Here is a 17,617-nt window from a genome sequence, read left to right on the forward strand (position 1 = left end):
TTTTGGAACAGTGGCTTCTTCCTTGCTGAGGGGCCTTTCAGGTTATGTCGATATTGGACTCGTTTTACTGAATATAGATACATTTGAACCTGCACTTTTCGCACCAAAGTACGTTCATTTCTAGGAGACAGAATGCATCTCCTTCCTGAGCGGTATGGCGGCTGCGTGGTCCCATGGAGTTTATACTTGCATACTATTGTTTGTACAGATGGATATGGTACCTTCAGGCGTTTGGAAATTGCTCAAGGATGAACCAGACTTGTGGAGGTCTACTTTTTTTCTGAGGTCTTGGCTGAATTCTTTTGATTTTCCCATGATGTCAAGCAAAGAGGCACTGAGTTTGAAGGTAGGCATTGAAATACATCCACAGGTACACCTCCAATTGACTCAAATTATATAAATTAGCCTATCAGAAGCTTCTAAAGCCATGACATAATTTTCTGGAATTTTCCAAACTGTTTAAAGGCACAGTCAACTTAGTGTATGCAAACTTTTGGACCCACTGGAATTGTGATACAGTGAATTATAAGTGAAATAATCTGTCTGTACACAATTGTTGGAAAAATTACTTGTGTCATGCATAAAGTAGATGTCCTAACCCACTTGCCAAAACTATAGTTTGTTAACAAGAAATTTGTGGAGTAGTTGAAAACGAGTTTTAATGACTCAAACCTAAGTGTATGTACACAAACCTAACTTGTACCTAAGTGTATGTAAGTGTAGAATTGGAATGATTTGACAGGTAGATTTGGAATGATTTGGAAGGGAGAATTGGAATGATTTGACCAGTAGAATTGGAATGATTTGACCAGTAGAATTGGAATGATTTGACCAGTAGAATTGGAATGATATGACCAGTAGAATTGGAATGATTTGACCAGTAGAATTGGAATGATTTGACCAGTAGAATTGGAATGATATGACCAGTAGAATTGGAATGATTTGACCAGTAGAATTGGAATGATTTGACCAGTAGAACTGGAATGATTTGACAGGTTGAATTGGAATGATTTGACAGGTAGAATTGGAATGATTTGACAGGTTGAATTGGAATGATTTGACAGGTAGAATTGGAATGATATGACAGGTTGAATTGGAATTATTGGACAGTTAGAATTGGATTGATTTGACAGGTAGAATTGGAATGATTTCACAATTAGAATTGGAATGATTTGACAGGTAGAATTGGAATGATTTGACAGGTTGAATTGGAATGATTTGACAGGTTGAATTGGAATGATTTGACAGGTAGAATTGGAATGATTTGACAGGTAGTATTGGAATGATTTGACAGGTAGAACTGGAATGATTTGACAGGTAGAACTGGAATGATATGACAGGTTGAATTGGAATTATTGGACAGTTAGAATTGGATTGATTTGACAGGTAGAATTGGAATGATTTCACAATTAGAATTGGAATGATTTGACAGGTAGAATTGGAATGATTTCACAATTAGAATTGGAATGATGTGACAAGTAGATTTGGAATGATTTGACAGGTAGAATTGGAATGATTTGACAAGTAGATTTGGAATGATTTGACAGGTAGAATTGGAATGATTTGACCGTTGGAAATGGAATGTTGACCGTTTGAATTGGAATGATTTGACAGATAGTATTGGAATGATTTCACAATTAGAATTGGAATGATGTGACAAGTAGATTTGGAATGATTTGACAGGTAGAATTGGAATGATTTGACAGGTAGAATTGGAATGATTTGACAGGTAGAATTGGAATGATTTGACAGGTAGAATTGGAATGATTTGACAGGTAGAATTGGAATGATTTGACAGGTAGAATTGGAATGATTTTACAGATAGAATTGGAATGATTTGACAGGTAGTATTGGAATGATTTCACAATTAGAATTGGAATGATGTGACAAGTAGATTTGGAATGATTTGACAGGTAGAATTGGAATGATTTGTCAAGTAGATTTGGAATGATTTGACAGGTAGAATTGGAATGATTTGACCGTTGGAAATTGAATGTTTGACCGTTTTAATTGGAATGATTTGACAGGTAGAATTGGAATGATTTGATAGGTAGTATTGGAATGATTTCACAATTAGAATTGGAATGATGTGACAAGTAGATTTGGAATGATTTGACAAGTAGATTTGGAATGATTTGACAGGTAGAATTGGAATGATTTGACAGGTAGAATTGGAATGATTTGACAGATAGAATTGGAATGATTTGACAGGTAGAATTGGAATGATTTGACAGGTAGAATTGGAATGATTTTACAGATAGAATTGGAATGATTTGACAGGTAGAATTGGAATGATTTGACCGTTGGAAATGGAATGTTTGACCGTTTGAATTGGAATGATTTGACAGATAGTATTGGAATGATTTGACAGGTAGAATTGGAATGATTTGTCAAGTAGATTTGGAATGATTTGACAGGTAGAATTGGAATGATTTGACCGTTGGAAATTGAATGTTTGACCGTTTTAATTGGAATGATTTGACAGGTAGAATTGGAATGATTTGATAGGTAGTATTGGAATGATTTCACAATTAGAATTGGAATGATGTGACAAGTAGATTTGGAATGATTTGACAAGTAGATTTGGAATGATTTGACAGGTAGAATTGGAATGATTTGACAGGTAGAATTGGAATGATTTGACAGATAGAATTGGAATGATTTGACAGGTAGAATTGGAATGATTTGACAGGTAGAATTGGAATGATTTTACAGATAGAATTGGAATGATTTGACAGGTAGAATTGGAATGATTTGACCGTTGGAAATGGAATGTTTGACCGTTTGAATTGGAATGATTTGACAGATAGTATTGGAATGATTTGACAGGTAGAATTGGAATGATTTGATAGGTAGTATTGGAATGATTTCACAATTAGAATTGGAATGATGTGACAAGTAGATTTGGAATGATTTGACAGGTAGAATTGGAATGATTTGACAGGTAGAATTGGAATGATTTGACAGGTAGAATTGGAATGATTTGACAGGTAGAATTGGAATGATTTGACAGGTAGAATTGGAATGATTTTACAGATAGAATTGGAATGATTTGACAGGTAGAATTGGAATGATTTGACAGGTAGAATTGGAATGATTTTACAGATAGAATTGGAATGATTTGACAGGTAGAATTGGAATGATTTGACAGGTAGAATTGGAATGATTTGACAGGTAGAATTGGAGTGATTTGACAGGAAGAATTGGAATGATTTGACAGGTAGAATTGGAATGATTTGACAGGTAGAATTGGAATGATTTGATAGGTAGTATTGGAATGATTTCACAATTAGAATTGGAATGATGTGACAAGTAGATTTGGAATGATTTGACAGGTAGAATTGGAATGATTTGTCAAGTAGATTTGGAATGATTTGACAGGTAGTATTGGAATTATTGGACAGGTAGAATTGGAATGATTTCATAATTAGAATTGGAATGATTTGACAGGTAGAATTGGAATGATTTGATAGGTAGTATTGGAATGATTTGACAGGTAGATTTGGAATGATTTGTCAAGTAGATTTGGAATGATTTGACAGGTAGAATTGGAATGATTTGACCGTTGGAAATTGAATGTTTGACCGTTTTAATTGGAATGATTTGACAAATAGTATTGGAATGATTTCACAATTAGAATTGGAATGATGTGACAAGTAGATTTGGAATGATTTGAAAGGTAGAATTGGAATGATTTGACAAGTAGATTTGGAATGATTTGACAGGTAGTATTGGAATTATTGGACAGGTAGAATTGGAATGATTTGACAGGTAGAATTGGAATGATTTGACAGGTAGAATTGGAATGATTTGATAGGTAGTATTGGAATGATTTCACAATTAGAATTGGAATGATGTGACAAGTAGATTTGGAATGATTTGACAGGTAGAATTGGAATGATTTGACAGGTAGAATTGGAATGATTTGACAGGTAGAATTGGAATTATTTTACAGATAGAATTGGAATGATTTGACCGTTGGAAATTGAATATTTGACAGGTAGAATTGGAATGATTTGATAGGTAGTATTGGAATGATTTCACAATTAGAATTGGAATGATGTGACAAGTAGATTTGGAATGATTTGAAAGGTAGAATTGGAATGATTTGACAAGTAGATTTGGAATGATTTGACAGGTAGTATTGGAATTATTGGACAGGTAGAATTGGAATGATTTCATAATTAGAATTGGAATGATTTGACAGGTAGAATTGGAATGATTTGATAGGTAGTATTGGAATGATTTCACAATTAGAATTGGAATGATGTGACAAGTAGATTTGGAATGATTTGACAGGTAGAATTGGAATGATTTGACAGGTAGAATTGGAATGATTTGACAGGTAGAATTGGAATGATTTGACAGGTAGAATTGGAATGATTTGACAGGTAGAATTGGAATGATTTGAGAGGTAGAATTGGAATGATTTGACAGGTAAAATTGGAATGATTTGACAGGTAGAATTGGAATGATTTGACAGGTAGAATTGGAATGATTTTACAGATAGAATTGGAATGATTTTACAGATAGAATTGGAATGATTTGACAGGAAGAATTGGAATGATTTGACAGGTAGAATTGGAATGATTTGACAGATAGAATTGGAATGATTTGACAGGTAGAATTGGAATGATTTGACAGGTAGAATTGGAGTGATTTGACAGGAAGAATTGGAATGATTTGACAGGTAGAATTGGAATGATTTGACAGGTAGAATTGGAATGATTTGATAGGTAGTATTGGAATGATTTCACAATTAGAATTGGAATGATGTGACAAGTAGATTTGGAATGATTTGACAGGTAGAATTGGAATGATTTGTCAAGTAGATTTGGAATGATTTGACAGGTAGAATTGGAATGATATGACCGTTGGAAATTGAATGTTTGACCGTTTTAATTGGAATGATTTGACAAATAGTATTGGAATGATTTCACAATTAGAATTGGAATGATGTGACAAGTAGATTTGGAATGATTTGAAAGGTAGAATTGGAATGATTTGACAAGTAGATTTGGAATGATTTGACAAGTAGATTTGGAATGATTTGACAGGTAGTATTGGAATTATTGGACAGGTAGAATTGGAATGATTTGACAGGTAGAATTGGAATGATTTGACAGGTAGAATTGGAATGATTTGATAGGTAGTATTGGAATGATTTCACAATTAGAATTGGAATGATGTGACAAGTAGATTTGGAATGATTTGACAGGTAGAATTGGAATGATTTTACAGATAGAATTGGAATGATTTGAGAGGTAGAATTGGAATGATTTGACAGGTAGAATTGGAATGATTTGACAGGTAGAATTGGAATGATTTTACAGATAGAATTGGAATGATTTGACAGGTAGAATTGGAATGATTTGACAGGTAGAATTGGAATGATTTGACAGGTAGAATTGGAATGATTTGACAGGTAGAATTGGAATGATTTGACAGATAGAATTGGAATGATTTTACAGATAGAATTGGAATGATTTGACAGGAAGAATTGGAATGATTTGACAGGTAGAATTGGAATGATTTGACAGGTAGAATTGGATTGATTTGACAGGTAGAATTGGAATGGATTGACCGTTAGAATTGCAATGATTTGACAGGTAGAATTGGAATTATTGGACAGTTAGAATTGGATTGATTTGACAGGTAGAATTGGAATGATTTCATAATTAGAATTGGAATGATTTGACAGGTAGAATTGGAATGATTTGACAGATAGAATTGGAATGATTTGACAGGTAGAATTGGAATGATTTGACAGGTAGAATTGGAATGATTTGACAGGTAGAATTGGAATGATTTTACAGATAGAATTGGAATGATTTGACAGGTAGAATTGGAATGATTTGACAGGTAGAATTGGAATGATTTTACAGATAGAATTGGAATGATTTGACAGGTAGAATTGGAATGATTTGACAGGTAGAATTGGAATGATTTGACAGGTAGAATTGGAATGATTTGACAGGTAGAATTGGAATGATTTGACAGGTAGAATTGGAATGATTTGACAGATAGAATTGGAATGATTTGACAGGTAGAATTGGAGTGATTTGACAGGAAGAATTGGAATGATTTGACAGGTAGAATTGGAACCCTACAGGACATTCCAGGATTCCAACAGAGAAGACAACGACGACATACCGCCGTAAATATATATATATACACTGCAATTATTCTCCAAATGAGCGGCCGTTCATGTGTAAAGGATTAGCATTTCAATGGATATAATTGCAGACTGTGTAGTGAATCCATTTGTCTTTCCCGCTCTTTCTCAGTTCCGCCGTTTTCAAGCTGTCATATCGACTTAGCCCGCTAGGGACTTTTTCTTTGTATCATGTAGCAACCCACTGTATGAACTAATTGTATGTGTTTTCATGTGTTTCTGTGATTTGATTAGTTAGTTAGTAAATAAATAATTAAGCCAATTTGTATATCGCATAATATATGCTAGGGTTCGTGCAGATAACCAAGAATTTTGCAACGTTTGGAATGAGACTGACGGAAGGTAAAGAATAATAATCTCTATAAGGCATGATATTCCCTATAGGGTACATTCTATAAGGCATGATATTCCCTATAGGGTACATTCTATAAGGCATGATATTCCCTATAGGGTACAGTGCCTTGCGAAAGTATTCGGCCCCCTTGAACTTTTGCGACCTTTTGCCACATTTCAGGCTTCAAACATAAAGATATAAAACTGTATTTTTTTGTGAAGAATCAACAACAAGTGGGACACAATCATGAAGTGGAACGACATTTATTATATTCTATAAGGCATGATATTCCCTATAGGGTACATTCTATAAGGCATGATATTCCCTATAGGGTACATTCTATAAGGCCTTCTATAAAGGCATGATATTCCCTATAGGGTACATTCTATAAGGCACGATATTCCCTATAGGGTACATTCTATAAGGCAGGATATTCCCTATAGGGTACATTCTATAAGGCAGGATATTCCCTATGGGGTACATTCTATAAGGCATGATATTCCCTATAGGGTACATTCTATAAAGCACGATATTCCCTATAGGGTATGTTCTATAAGGCATGATATTCCCTATTCCTCATTCCCTATGTAATGTACTCATTTTTGACCATAGGGTGCCATTTGGGATGCAACAAAGCCACTGGCAACAATGAGGAAGTAGTCCTGATAACAACAGTTGGTCACCACCTCACTCCTCCTTCTCTTACTGCTGTTTACACAAACCATGTCTCCTCTTCCCCTCCCCCTAGCCTCCTCTCAAACCCTGTCTCCTCTTCCCCTCCCCCTAGCCTCCTCTCAAACCCTGTCTCCTCTTCCCCTCCCCCTAGCCTCCTCTCAAACCCTGTCTCCTCTTCCCCTCCCCCTAGCCTCCTCTCAAACCCTGTCTCCTCTTCCCCTCCCCCTAGCCTCCTCTCAAACCCTGTCTCCTCTTCCCCTCCCCTTCCCTCCTCTCAAACCCTGTCTCCTCTTCCCCTCCCCCTAGCCACATCTCAAACCCTGTCTCCTCTTCTCCTCCCCCTAGCCTCCTCTCAAACCCTGTCTCCTCTTCCCCTCCCCCTAGCCTCTCAAACCCTGTCTCCTCTTCCCCTTCCCTCCTCGCAAACCCTGTCTCCTCTTCTCCTCCCCCTAGGTAGAATTGGAATGATTTGATAGGTAGTATTGGAATGATTTCACAATTAGAATTGGAATGATGTGACAAGTAGATTTGGAATGATTTGAAAGGTAGAATTGGAATGATTTGACAAGTAGATTTGGAATGATTTGACAGGTAGTATTGGAATTATTGGACAGGTAGAATTGGAATGATTTCATAATTAGAATTGGAATGATTTGACAGGTAGAATTGGAATGATTTGATAGGTAGTATTGGAATGATTTCACAATTAGAATTGGAATGATGTGACAAGTAGATTTGGAATGATTTGACAGGTAGAATTGGAATGATTTGACAGGTAGAATTGGAATGATTTGACAGGTAGAATTGGAATGATTTGACAGGTAGAATTGGAATGATTTGACAGGTAGAATTGGAATGATTTGAGAGGTAGAATTGGAATGATTTGACAGGTAGAATTGGAATGATTTGAGAGGTAGAATTGGAATGATTTGACAGGTAGAATTGGAATGATTTGACAGGTAGAATTGGAATGATTTTACAGATAGAATTGGAATGATTTGACAGGTAGAATTTGAATGATTTGACAGGTAGAATTGGAATGATTTGAAAGGTAGAATTGGAATGATTTGACAAGTAGATTTGGAATGATTTGACAGGTAGTATTGGAATTATTGGACAGGTAGAATTGGAATGATTTGACAGGTAGAATTGGAATGATTTGACAGGTAGAATTGGAATGATTTGATAGGTAGTATTGGAATGATTTCACAATTAGAATTGGAATGATGTGACAAGTAGATTTGGAATGATTTGACAGGTAGAATTGGAATGATTTGACAGGTAGAATTGGAATGATTTTACAGATAGAATTGGAATGATTTGACAGGTAGAATTGGAATGATTTGATAGGTAGTATTGGAATGATTTCACAATTAGAATTGGAATGATGTGACAAGTAGATTTGGAATGATTTGACAGGTAGAATTGGAATGATTTGTCAAGTAGATTTGGAATGATTTGACAGGTAGAATTGGAATGATATGACCGTTGGAAATTGAATGTTTGACCGTTTTAATTGGAATGATTTTACAGATAGAATTGGAATGATTTGACAGGAAGAATTGGAATGATTTGACAGGTAGAATTGGAATGATTTGACAGGTAGAATTGGATTGATTTGACAGGTAGAATTGGAATGGATTGACCGTTAGAATTGCAATGATTTGACAGGTAGAATTGGAATTATTGGACAGTTAGAATTGGATTGATTTGACAGGTAGAATTGGAATGATTTCATAATTAGAATTGGAATGATTTGACAAGTAGATTTGGAATGATTTGACAGGTAGAATTGGAATGATTTCATAATTAGAATTGGAATGATGTGACAAGTAGATTTGGAATGATTTGACAGGTAGAATTGGAATGATTTGACAGGTAGAATTGGAATGATGTGACAGGTAGTATTGGAATGATTTCACAATTAGAATTGGAATGATGTGACAAGTAGATTTGGAATGATTTGACAGGTAGAATTGGAATGATTTGACAGGTAGAATTGGAGTGATTTGACAGGAAGAATTGGAATGATTTGACAGGTAGAATTGGAATGATATGACAGGTTGAATTGGAATGATTTGACAGGTAGAATTGGAACATCGCTGGTGTGGGAAGTGGTTTAAACTACAACTCGACCAAAGGACAAGACTATTCCACGTGGAGCATTGGCTACACGGATGGAAATCTTTAAAGCCTGAGACTATCGATCACTACAGAATAAGAGCAAATCTTAGACGCACAATTAATAGTCTGCAGATAGAAATGACGTAAATCTACAACGAGAATACCGACAACCTCCGGAGCAGCTATTCTATGAGAACATTTCTGAATGTAGTCTGAAGTATCTATGCTAACCGAGAAAGACTGTGTGACTTCAATGAAGAGACTCTGATGAACCCTACAGGACATTCCAGGATTCCAACAGAGAAGACAACGACGACATACCGCCGTAAATATATATATATACACTGCAATTATTCTCCAAATGAGCGGCCGTTCATGTGTAAAGGATTAGCATTTCAATGGATATAATTGCAGACTGTGTAGTGAATCCATTTGTCTTTCCCGCTCTTTCTCAGTTCCGCCGTTTTCAAGCTGTCATATCGACTTAGCCCGCTAGGGACTTTTTCTTTGTATCATGTAGCAACCCACTGTATGAACTAATTGTATGTGTTTTCATGTGTTTCTGTGATTTGATTAGTTAGTTAGTAAATAAATAATTAAGCCAATTTGTATATCGCATAATATATGCTAGGGTTCGTGCAGATAACCAAGAATTTTGCAACGTTTGGAATGAGACTGACGGAAGGTAAAGAATAATAATCTCTATAAGGCATGATATTCCCTATAGGGTACATTCTATAAGGCATGATATTCCCTATAGGGTACATTCTATAAGGCATGATATTCCCTATAGGGTACAGTGCCTTGCGAAAGTATTCGGCCCCCTTGAACTTTTGCGACCTTTTGCCACATTTCAGGCTTCAAACATAAAGATATAAAACTGTATTTTTTTGTGAAGAATCAACAACAAGTGGGACACAATCATGAAGTGGAACGACATTTATTATATTCTATAAGGCATGATATTCCCTATAGGGTACATTCTATAAGGCATGATATTCCCTATAGGGTACATTCTATAAGGCCTTCTATAAAGGCATGATATTCCCTATAGGGTACATTCTATAAGGCACGATATTCCCTATAGGGTACATTCTATAAGGCAGGATATTCCCTATAGGGTACATTCTATAAGGCAGGATATTCCCTATGGGGTACATTCTATAAGGCATGATATTCCCTATAGGGTACATTCTATAAAGCACGATATTCCCTATAGGGTATGTTCTATAAGGCATGATATTCCCTATTCCTCATTCCCTATGTAATGTACTCATTTTTGACCATAGGGTGCCATTTGGGATGCAACAAAGCCACTGGCAACAATGAGGAAGTAGTCCTGATAACAACAGTTGGTCACCACCTCACTCCTCCTTCTCTTACTGCTGTTTACACAAACCATGTCTCCTCTTCCCCTCCCCCTAGCCTCCTCTCAAACCCTGTCTCCTCTTCCCCTCCCCCTAGCCTCCTCTCAAACCCTGTCTCCTCTTCCCCTCCCCCTAGCCTCCTCTCAAACCCTGTCTCCTCTTCCCCTCCCCCTAGCCTCCTCTCAAACCCTGTCTCCTCTTCCCCTCCCCCTAGCCTCCTCTCAAACCCTGTCTCCTCTTCCCCTCCCCTTCCCTCCTCTCAAACCCTGTCTCCTCTTCCCCTCCCCCTAGCCACATCTCAAACCCTGTCTCCTCTTCTCCTCCCCCTAGCCTCCTCTCAAACCCTGTCTCCTCTTCCCCTCCCCCTAGCCTCTCAAACCCTGTCTCCTCTTCCCCTTCCCTCCTCGCAAACCCTGTCTCCTCTTCTCCTCCCCCTAGCCTCCTCTCAAACCCTGTCTCCTCTTCCCCTCCCCCTAGCCTCCTCTCAAACCCTGTCTCCTCTTCCCCTCCCCCTAGCCTCCTCTCAAACCCTGTCTCCTCTTCTCCTCCCCCTAGCCTCCTCTCAAACCCTGTCTCCTCTTCTCCTCCCCCTAGCCTCCTCTCAAACCCTGTCTCCTCTTCCCCTCCCCCTATCCTCCTCTCAAACCCTGTCTCCTCTTCTCCTCCCCCTAGCCTCCTCTCAAACCCTGTCTCCTCTTCCCCTTCCCTCCTCGCAAACCCTGTCTCCTCTTCCCCTCCCCCTAGCCTCCTCTCAAACCCCATCTCCCTCCCCCTAGCCACATCTCAAACCCCATCTCCCTCCCTCTAGCCACATCTCAAAGCCCATCTCTCCCTCCCCCTAGCCTCATCTCTCCTCCCCCTAGCCTCATCTCTCCTCCCCCTAGCCTCATCTCTCCTTCCCCCTAGCCTCATCTCTCCTCCCCCTAACATCATCTCTCCTCCCTCTAGCTACATCTCTCCTCCCCCTAACATCATCTCTCCTCCCTCTAGCTACATCTCTCCCCCCCTAGCCTCATCTCTCCTCACCCTAACATCATCTCTCCTCCCTCTAGCTACATCTATCCACCCCTTAGCCTCATCTCTCCTCCCCCTAGCCACATCTCCAACCCTGTTACAGTCATAAAACTAACTGAGATAAGAGAGAGAAACTCATAGTGTAACCTTAATGTTCACAATGTTCAGGGTTCGTATACATAGTGTCTTGGAATAGGAGTACTGATCTAGGATCAGCTTCCCCCTGTACATGTAATAATGTGATTTATGAAGCAAATCTGATCCTAGATCAGCATTGTTACCCCTCATCGTGTAACCGAATGTTTACAATTCTCTGACACTTGACAAAGACTACTGTGATATCAAAATGTTGTATGTTAGCAGGAATAAACCATTGTGAAGGGAGCAGAAATACTGTGTGTGTCTGGGCCTCTCATTCATATATCTCAGCATTATGTTTTAGCCCAACACTGGTATTCTCAAATTGAGGACATATCATAATTTTTTCAACTAAGGATTGCCATTTTTCATGTAAAAATTAAAAGATTAAAAGGTCACAGGTTATATGTTTGAGGTCAAACTGTTTAATGCTGGCCCTACTGGCTGCTACTATGCTTTGACAGGTCAGAGGTCAGAGGAGAAGAGGGAGGGAGAGAGAGCAGATGTGGGTTAGCTCAAAGTGTGTCTATGCTTTAGTGACCCAACCACTGGGCCCTTCCTCAATCCCAAACCCAGTCCCGATCTATGCCAAACCTGTCCCACCTGCAGGCCCAGCTACAGTGAGAAGAAGAGATGGGCTCGGGTGGCTCCATCACCCCCACTGGGGGTCCATGTCAGTTTTAAACAGAAGGTCTCTGACATTGTGTGTAAGGATCGGGCTAAGTTCCAACCCCCCTAGCCCTGCCTACCCCCCCTGGCCACAGTGACACCAAGAAGCAGTGAATACTAATGCATACCGTCACTAAAAAACAGTGACTGTTATACCAGCTCTATCAGGTCCATCAGAACTAGAAGACATGGGGAGGTGACCGTTATACCAGCTCTATCAGAACTAGAAGACATGGGGAGGTGACCGTTATACCAGCTCTATCAGAACTAGAAGACATGGGGAGGTGACCGTTATACCAGCTCTATCAGAACTAGAAGACATGGGGAGGTGACCGTTATACCAGCTCTATCAGAACTAGAAGACATGGGGAGGTGACTGTTATACCAGCTCTATCAGGTCCATCAGAACTAGAAGACATGGGGAGGTGACTGTTATACCAGCTCTATCAGGTCCATCAGAACTAGAAGACATGGGGAGGTGACCGTTATACCAGCTCTATCAGGTCCATCAGAACTAGAAGACATGGGGAGGTGACCGTTATACCAGCTCTATCAGAACTAGAAGACATGGGGAGGTGACCGTTATACCAGCTCTATCAGAACTAGAAGACATGGGGAGGTGACCGTTATACCAGCTCTATCAGAACTAGAAGACATGGGGAGGTGACCGTTATACCAGCTCTATCAGAACTAGAAGACATGGGGAGGTGACTGTTATACCAGCTCTATCAGGTCCATCAGAACTAGAAGACATGGGGAGGTGACTGTTATACCAGCTCTATCAGGTCCATCAGAACTAGAAGACATGGGGAGGTGACCGTTATACCAGCTCTATCAGGTCCATCAGAACTAGAAGACATGGGGAGGTGACCGTTATACCAGCTCTATCAGAACTAGAAGACATGGGGAGGTGACCGTTATACCAGCTCTATCAGAACTAGAAGACATGGGGAGGTGACTGTTATACCAGCTCTATCAGGTCCATCAGAACTAGAAGACATGGGGAGGTGACTGTTATACCAGCTCTATCAGGTCCATCAGAACTAGAAGACATGGGGAGGTGACCGTTATACCAGCTCTATCAGGTCCATCAGAACTAGAAGACATGGGGAGGTGACCGTTATACCAGCTCTATCAGAACTAGAAGACATGGGGAGGTGACTGTTATACCAGCTCTATCAGGTCCATCAGAACTAGAAGACATGGGGAGGTGACCGTTATACCAGCTCTATCAGAACTAGAAGACATGGGGAGGTGACTGTTATACCAGCTCTATCAGGTCCATCAGAACTAGAAGACATGGGGAGGTGACTGTTATACCAGCTCTATCAGAACTAGAAGACATGGGGAGGTGACCGTTATACCAGCTCTATCAGAACTAGAAGACATGGGGAGGTGACTGTTATACCAGCTCTATCAGGTCCATCAGAACTAGAAGACATGGGGAGGTGACCGTTATACCAACTCTATCAGAACTAGAAGACATGGGGAGGTGACTGTTATACCCTCAGTATTCAAAGTGTAGGCCTCTACATCAAAAGTGCAATGTGTGCATTTTGTATTTCACCATTATGGATGTATCTCTTGCATTACATTAAAAATATATTGAAACAAAATATATTGAGTAGCATAGTAGTGTTAAAGCTGTTGAAATTAAATCAGACAAAGACTGAATTATCCTGGAGAAATGGAAGAAGAAGAAGAAGAAACCATTTGAAATATGTATCTACCAAATACTAAACTTTATTTATTCCATCAAAAACGAATATTGCAAGTATACAAAATAACAATACACAAAGTATGTTTAAAAAATGTTTTTTTTTAGATATAAATGCAGCCAGACATTGAAACCAAATGTTCCAGACTTATTTAGTCAATAAAGTGCGAGGAAGGAAATAAAACCCCTATGAGAAGTCATATGAGAAGTCCTACTACAAGGCCTTGTTTAAATACGTAATACAGTCTACAATATCACACAGTAGGCTACCTCTTTTTTTTGTTGTTATCAGTGTCGATATTTAAAAATAAATATAACATGATGAAACGTCCCTATGAGTAGAAGACTCATTTTCAAACCCTTATTTGAAATAATAAGTGCAGTTTGTCTGCAACTACTGCCTCCAAAACACCACCTTTTACTGCAGTTTGTCTGCAACTACTGCCTCCAAAACACCACCTTTTACTGCAGTTTGTCTGCAACTACTGCCTCCAAAACACCACCTTTTACTATAAAAAGGGACATCTTTTGCTCACTGGGATATTCGAGTTCCTGTCTAAATGCAGGCTAGACGACCATCTCAATCTAACCCAGAACTTTTCAAGATGGCCGACAAGCAGAGTTTAGGATACATTCAGATTCCAATTTTTCCCATTGGCAAGCCATTGAAGACATTTTAATTTTAATTTCAGTGTACTTCTTGAACTGACGGGAATTGAACATGGAATTGACCCCAACCCTGGTGTCCATATCTAATACATATGGCAAGATGAGACCAATGTGTTCTTGACTAAATGTAGTGGAGAGTAGGCATAGACTACTGTCTCAATCTAAACCATTTGGTGTCCGTAATTATGTATTCGAAAACACAGACAGTTTATATCAAATATTAAACATTCCATATTAAAACGTCTCCCATAAGAGTTCCTGTTGTGTCGTTCAGTCTCTAAAATTAGCACTGTCTGCCGGCCTGCCCGTCCTCAAAATCACTGTAATGCGACGACTCTCCATCACTCCCGTTAGATGTGTTAGAGACCCTCTTATTCCCCGATCCTAGGTCAGATTTAGGCGCAGACAGAATGATGAGGTGACCGACGGGGCCAGTGTTCTCCTGATCTCCGATCAGTCTCATGTTCTGAGGCAGCGGGGAGGTGGAGTCCTGCAGGCTTGAGCTGATCCCAGTCATCCTGCCACCGCACTCCCCGGGCTCTGGAGAGAAAGACCCCAGCGGAGAGGTGCATCCACTCCGCGACCCTCCCCGGCTCTCTGGCTTCACCACACCGGTAAGCAGCTCCGAAAGCTCCTGGATGTAGATCTGAGCCATCTGGAGAGTATCATACTTGGACAATTTATTATTGTTGGACGGGATCACGCTCCGCAACGTGTCAAACGCCTTGTTCAGCCCGTGCATCCTTCGCCTCTCCCGGGCGTTAGCTGCGACGCGCCGGCGTTTCTGCTTACGGTTACCTCCTTCTCCCTGGTCCGCCTGTACTGCATCCAGGTCCATCTCTATCCTGACACCACTGTCCGCTAGTTTACTCACCGACATGAGTTTCTCCAGTGAGAGATCCATGGAGCCGCTGTGTGCGTAATGGCCCGTATCTCTTGGTGAGTATGGAGACTGCCCTCCTCCTGGAGATTTTACCCAGGTTCTGGATCCGAGATGTCCCAGTTTCGACTGTTCTAACAGGGGGAAGTCCTCAGCTGAGAAGTCTGGCCAGCCGGACAGTTCGGTTTTAGCTGTCATAACCGCTACAGACATCCACGATTCGGTTGGAGAGCTGTTGTGAGTTATTTCGCGCTATCTTGGATAACTAATATTTGCACAGCAGTGGAACGTCTCTTGAATATTCAAGGACAGCGGTAAAAGTTAGTTGGAGAATTATGAGGAAATTCAGAGCCCCCCCCCAAAAAAAAGGTGAAATCTAAAGAATTCCACCAAAACCAGGTTTGGACAGCGCTGCAAATGTGTCTCCAAACTCCAAGGACGGCGCTAAGAGTTGACTCACTTGTGACAATCTCCTGGCTGTCACCTCCGGATCCTGGCTGATCCGTCAGTACTATATCCCCCTCCACCCAACCCCGCCCTAGGAGGCACACAGGTTTGGATCGCACAGCCAATAGCGAATGGTTGCGTCTTTCCGACAAAAGAAAACAATTGGGGCAATCTTAATTTATTTTCTGAAACCATTGTGCGTTGTAAGTCAATCATGATGTTGATTGACATTTGGATTCACTTGTTATATGAGGTCATTTATTATTCTGTCTGAAGAAGTTTAGTTTTGTCTTGGAGAAAATAAAGGTGTATTTTTATTTTTACTTAAAAAGAAACGAATGAATTCTCACGACTAGAGTCGCGTTTATTGGATCCCAGATAACATTGGAGGACTTTTTGGTCTCATTAAAAAAAAACGAACAATTTCTGTTGATCGAATACACATTTTTTCTAAGGGCTATTTTTTGAGTTCTTGGCAGTTTCACCTATAAAACAGATTAATTATGTATATGAATAGTACAACCAATACACGACTACGTGTTGTGGAGTACTCGCATTGTCATCTCCCCAAACTTCATCTGAATATTGATCTTCCTCTAGTTTGTGTTGCTGCCAACATCAGTTAAAAACTTACCCACATCCTTATCCCTTAACAATATAATTTAGTGCAGATAAGCAACGGAATTGGCTAGTGAGAAGACTCATAGAGGGAGAACTGAAAAATAAATAAACTGTAAAAATGGACAATCTCTGTGGATTATTTGCGGTAATAAAAGTAGCCAGGTGGTAGGCAGGGAGAGGCAGCGAGATGGACACACCTGTCTCCGACACAACCCGGATCACTGATAACAGATATGTCTGACTACAGACCTGGTAGGTATAACTACAGCTATGAATCATTTAGTAGTTATAGGAGCCAATATTAGAGAATACAAGCATAACGTCTACTGGCTTGGGCTTCTGGTGACAATAGGTGAAAGTACGGAAATGCTTATTGTTAGTCGCTCTGGATAAATGCTAAGAAAATCACTGATGCTGATAGTGGTGAAAAAGGCCGAGTGATGCCAAAACGTTTGCGGTTTATCAAATAAATTACAGGGTGTTTGTTTTCAGAGTGTCCCGAGTCATTTTATTTATTTTCATAGCGTATAGTTTATTCTCCGTCAGTCAACTCCTCTACATATAAACATTTTTAAACATTTTCTCTGGGTGTGCGCCAGCTCATGTTTTTTTTTAGATCAATATAATCACAAATAATGAATTTATTATTAAGCATTTATTTACCCCAAAATGGTGATTGACGATGAGGAAGAGATGATGATAATCACAATCGCCATCTTCATCCTCCTCATTCTCCTCATATAGCCTAGCTTATTATCGCCATGCACCATGTCAATTAAAACCATCA

The 17,617-nt window shown here is 39.6% G+C and overlaps 1 protein-coding gene across 1 annotated transcript; it reads right to left on the reverse strand.

The window, feature by feature from the left end:
* Positions 1-14,219: 14,219 nt before the first annotated feature.
* Positions 14,220-16,231, reverse strand: LOC116353683 (protein atonal homolog 1-like). Its single transcript, XM_031791355.1, has 2 exons — positions 14,717-16,231; positions 14,220-14,672 (listed from the first exon to the last, which is right to left on the reverse strand). Exon 1 carries the CDS (start codon positions 15,973-15,975, stop codon positions 15,166-15,168), a length of 810 nt encoding a protein of 269 aa, XP_031647215.1. The 5' UTR covers positions 15,976-16,231; the 3' UTR covers positions 14,220-14,672; positions 14,717-15,165.
* Positions 16,232-17,617: the final 1,386 nt, after the last annotated feature.

This window comes from Oncorhynchus kisutch, linkage group LG15 (assembly GCF_002021735.2).
Source record: "Oncorhynchus kisutch isolate 150728-3 linkage group LG15, Okis_V2, whole genome shotgun sequence".
NCBI lineage: Eukaryota > Metazoa > Chordata > Actinopteri > Salmoniformes > Salmonidae > Oncorhynchus > Oncorhynchus kisutch.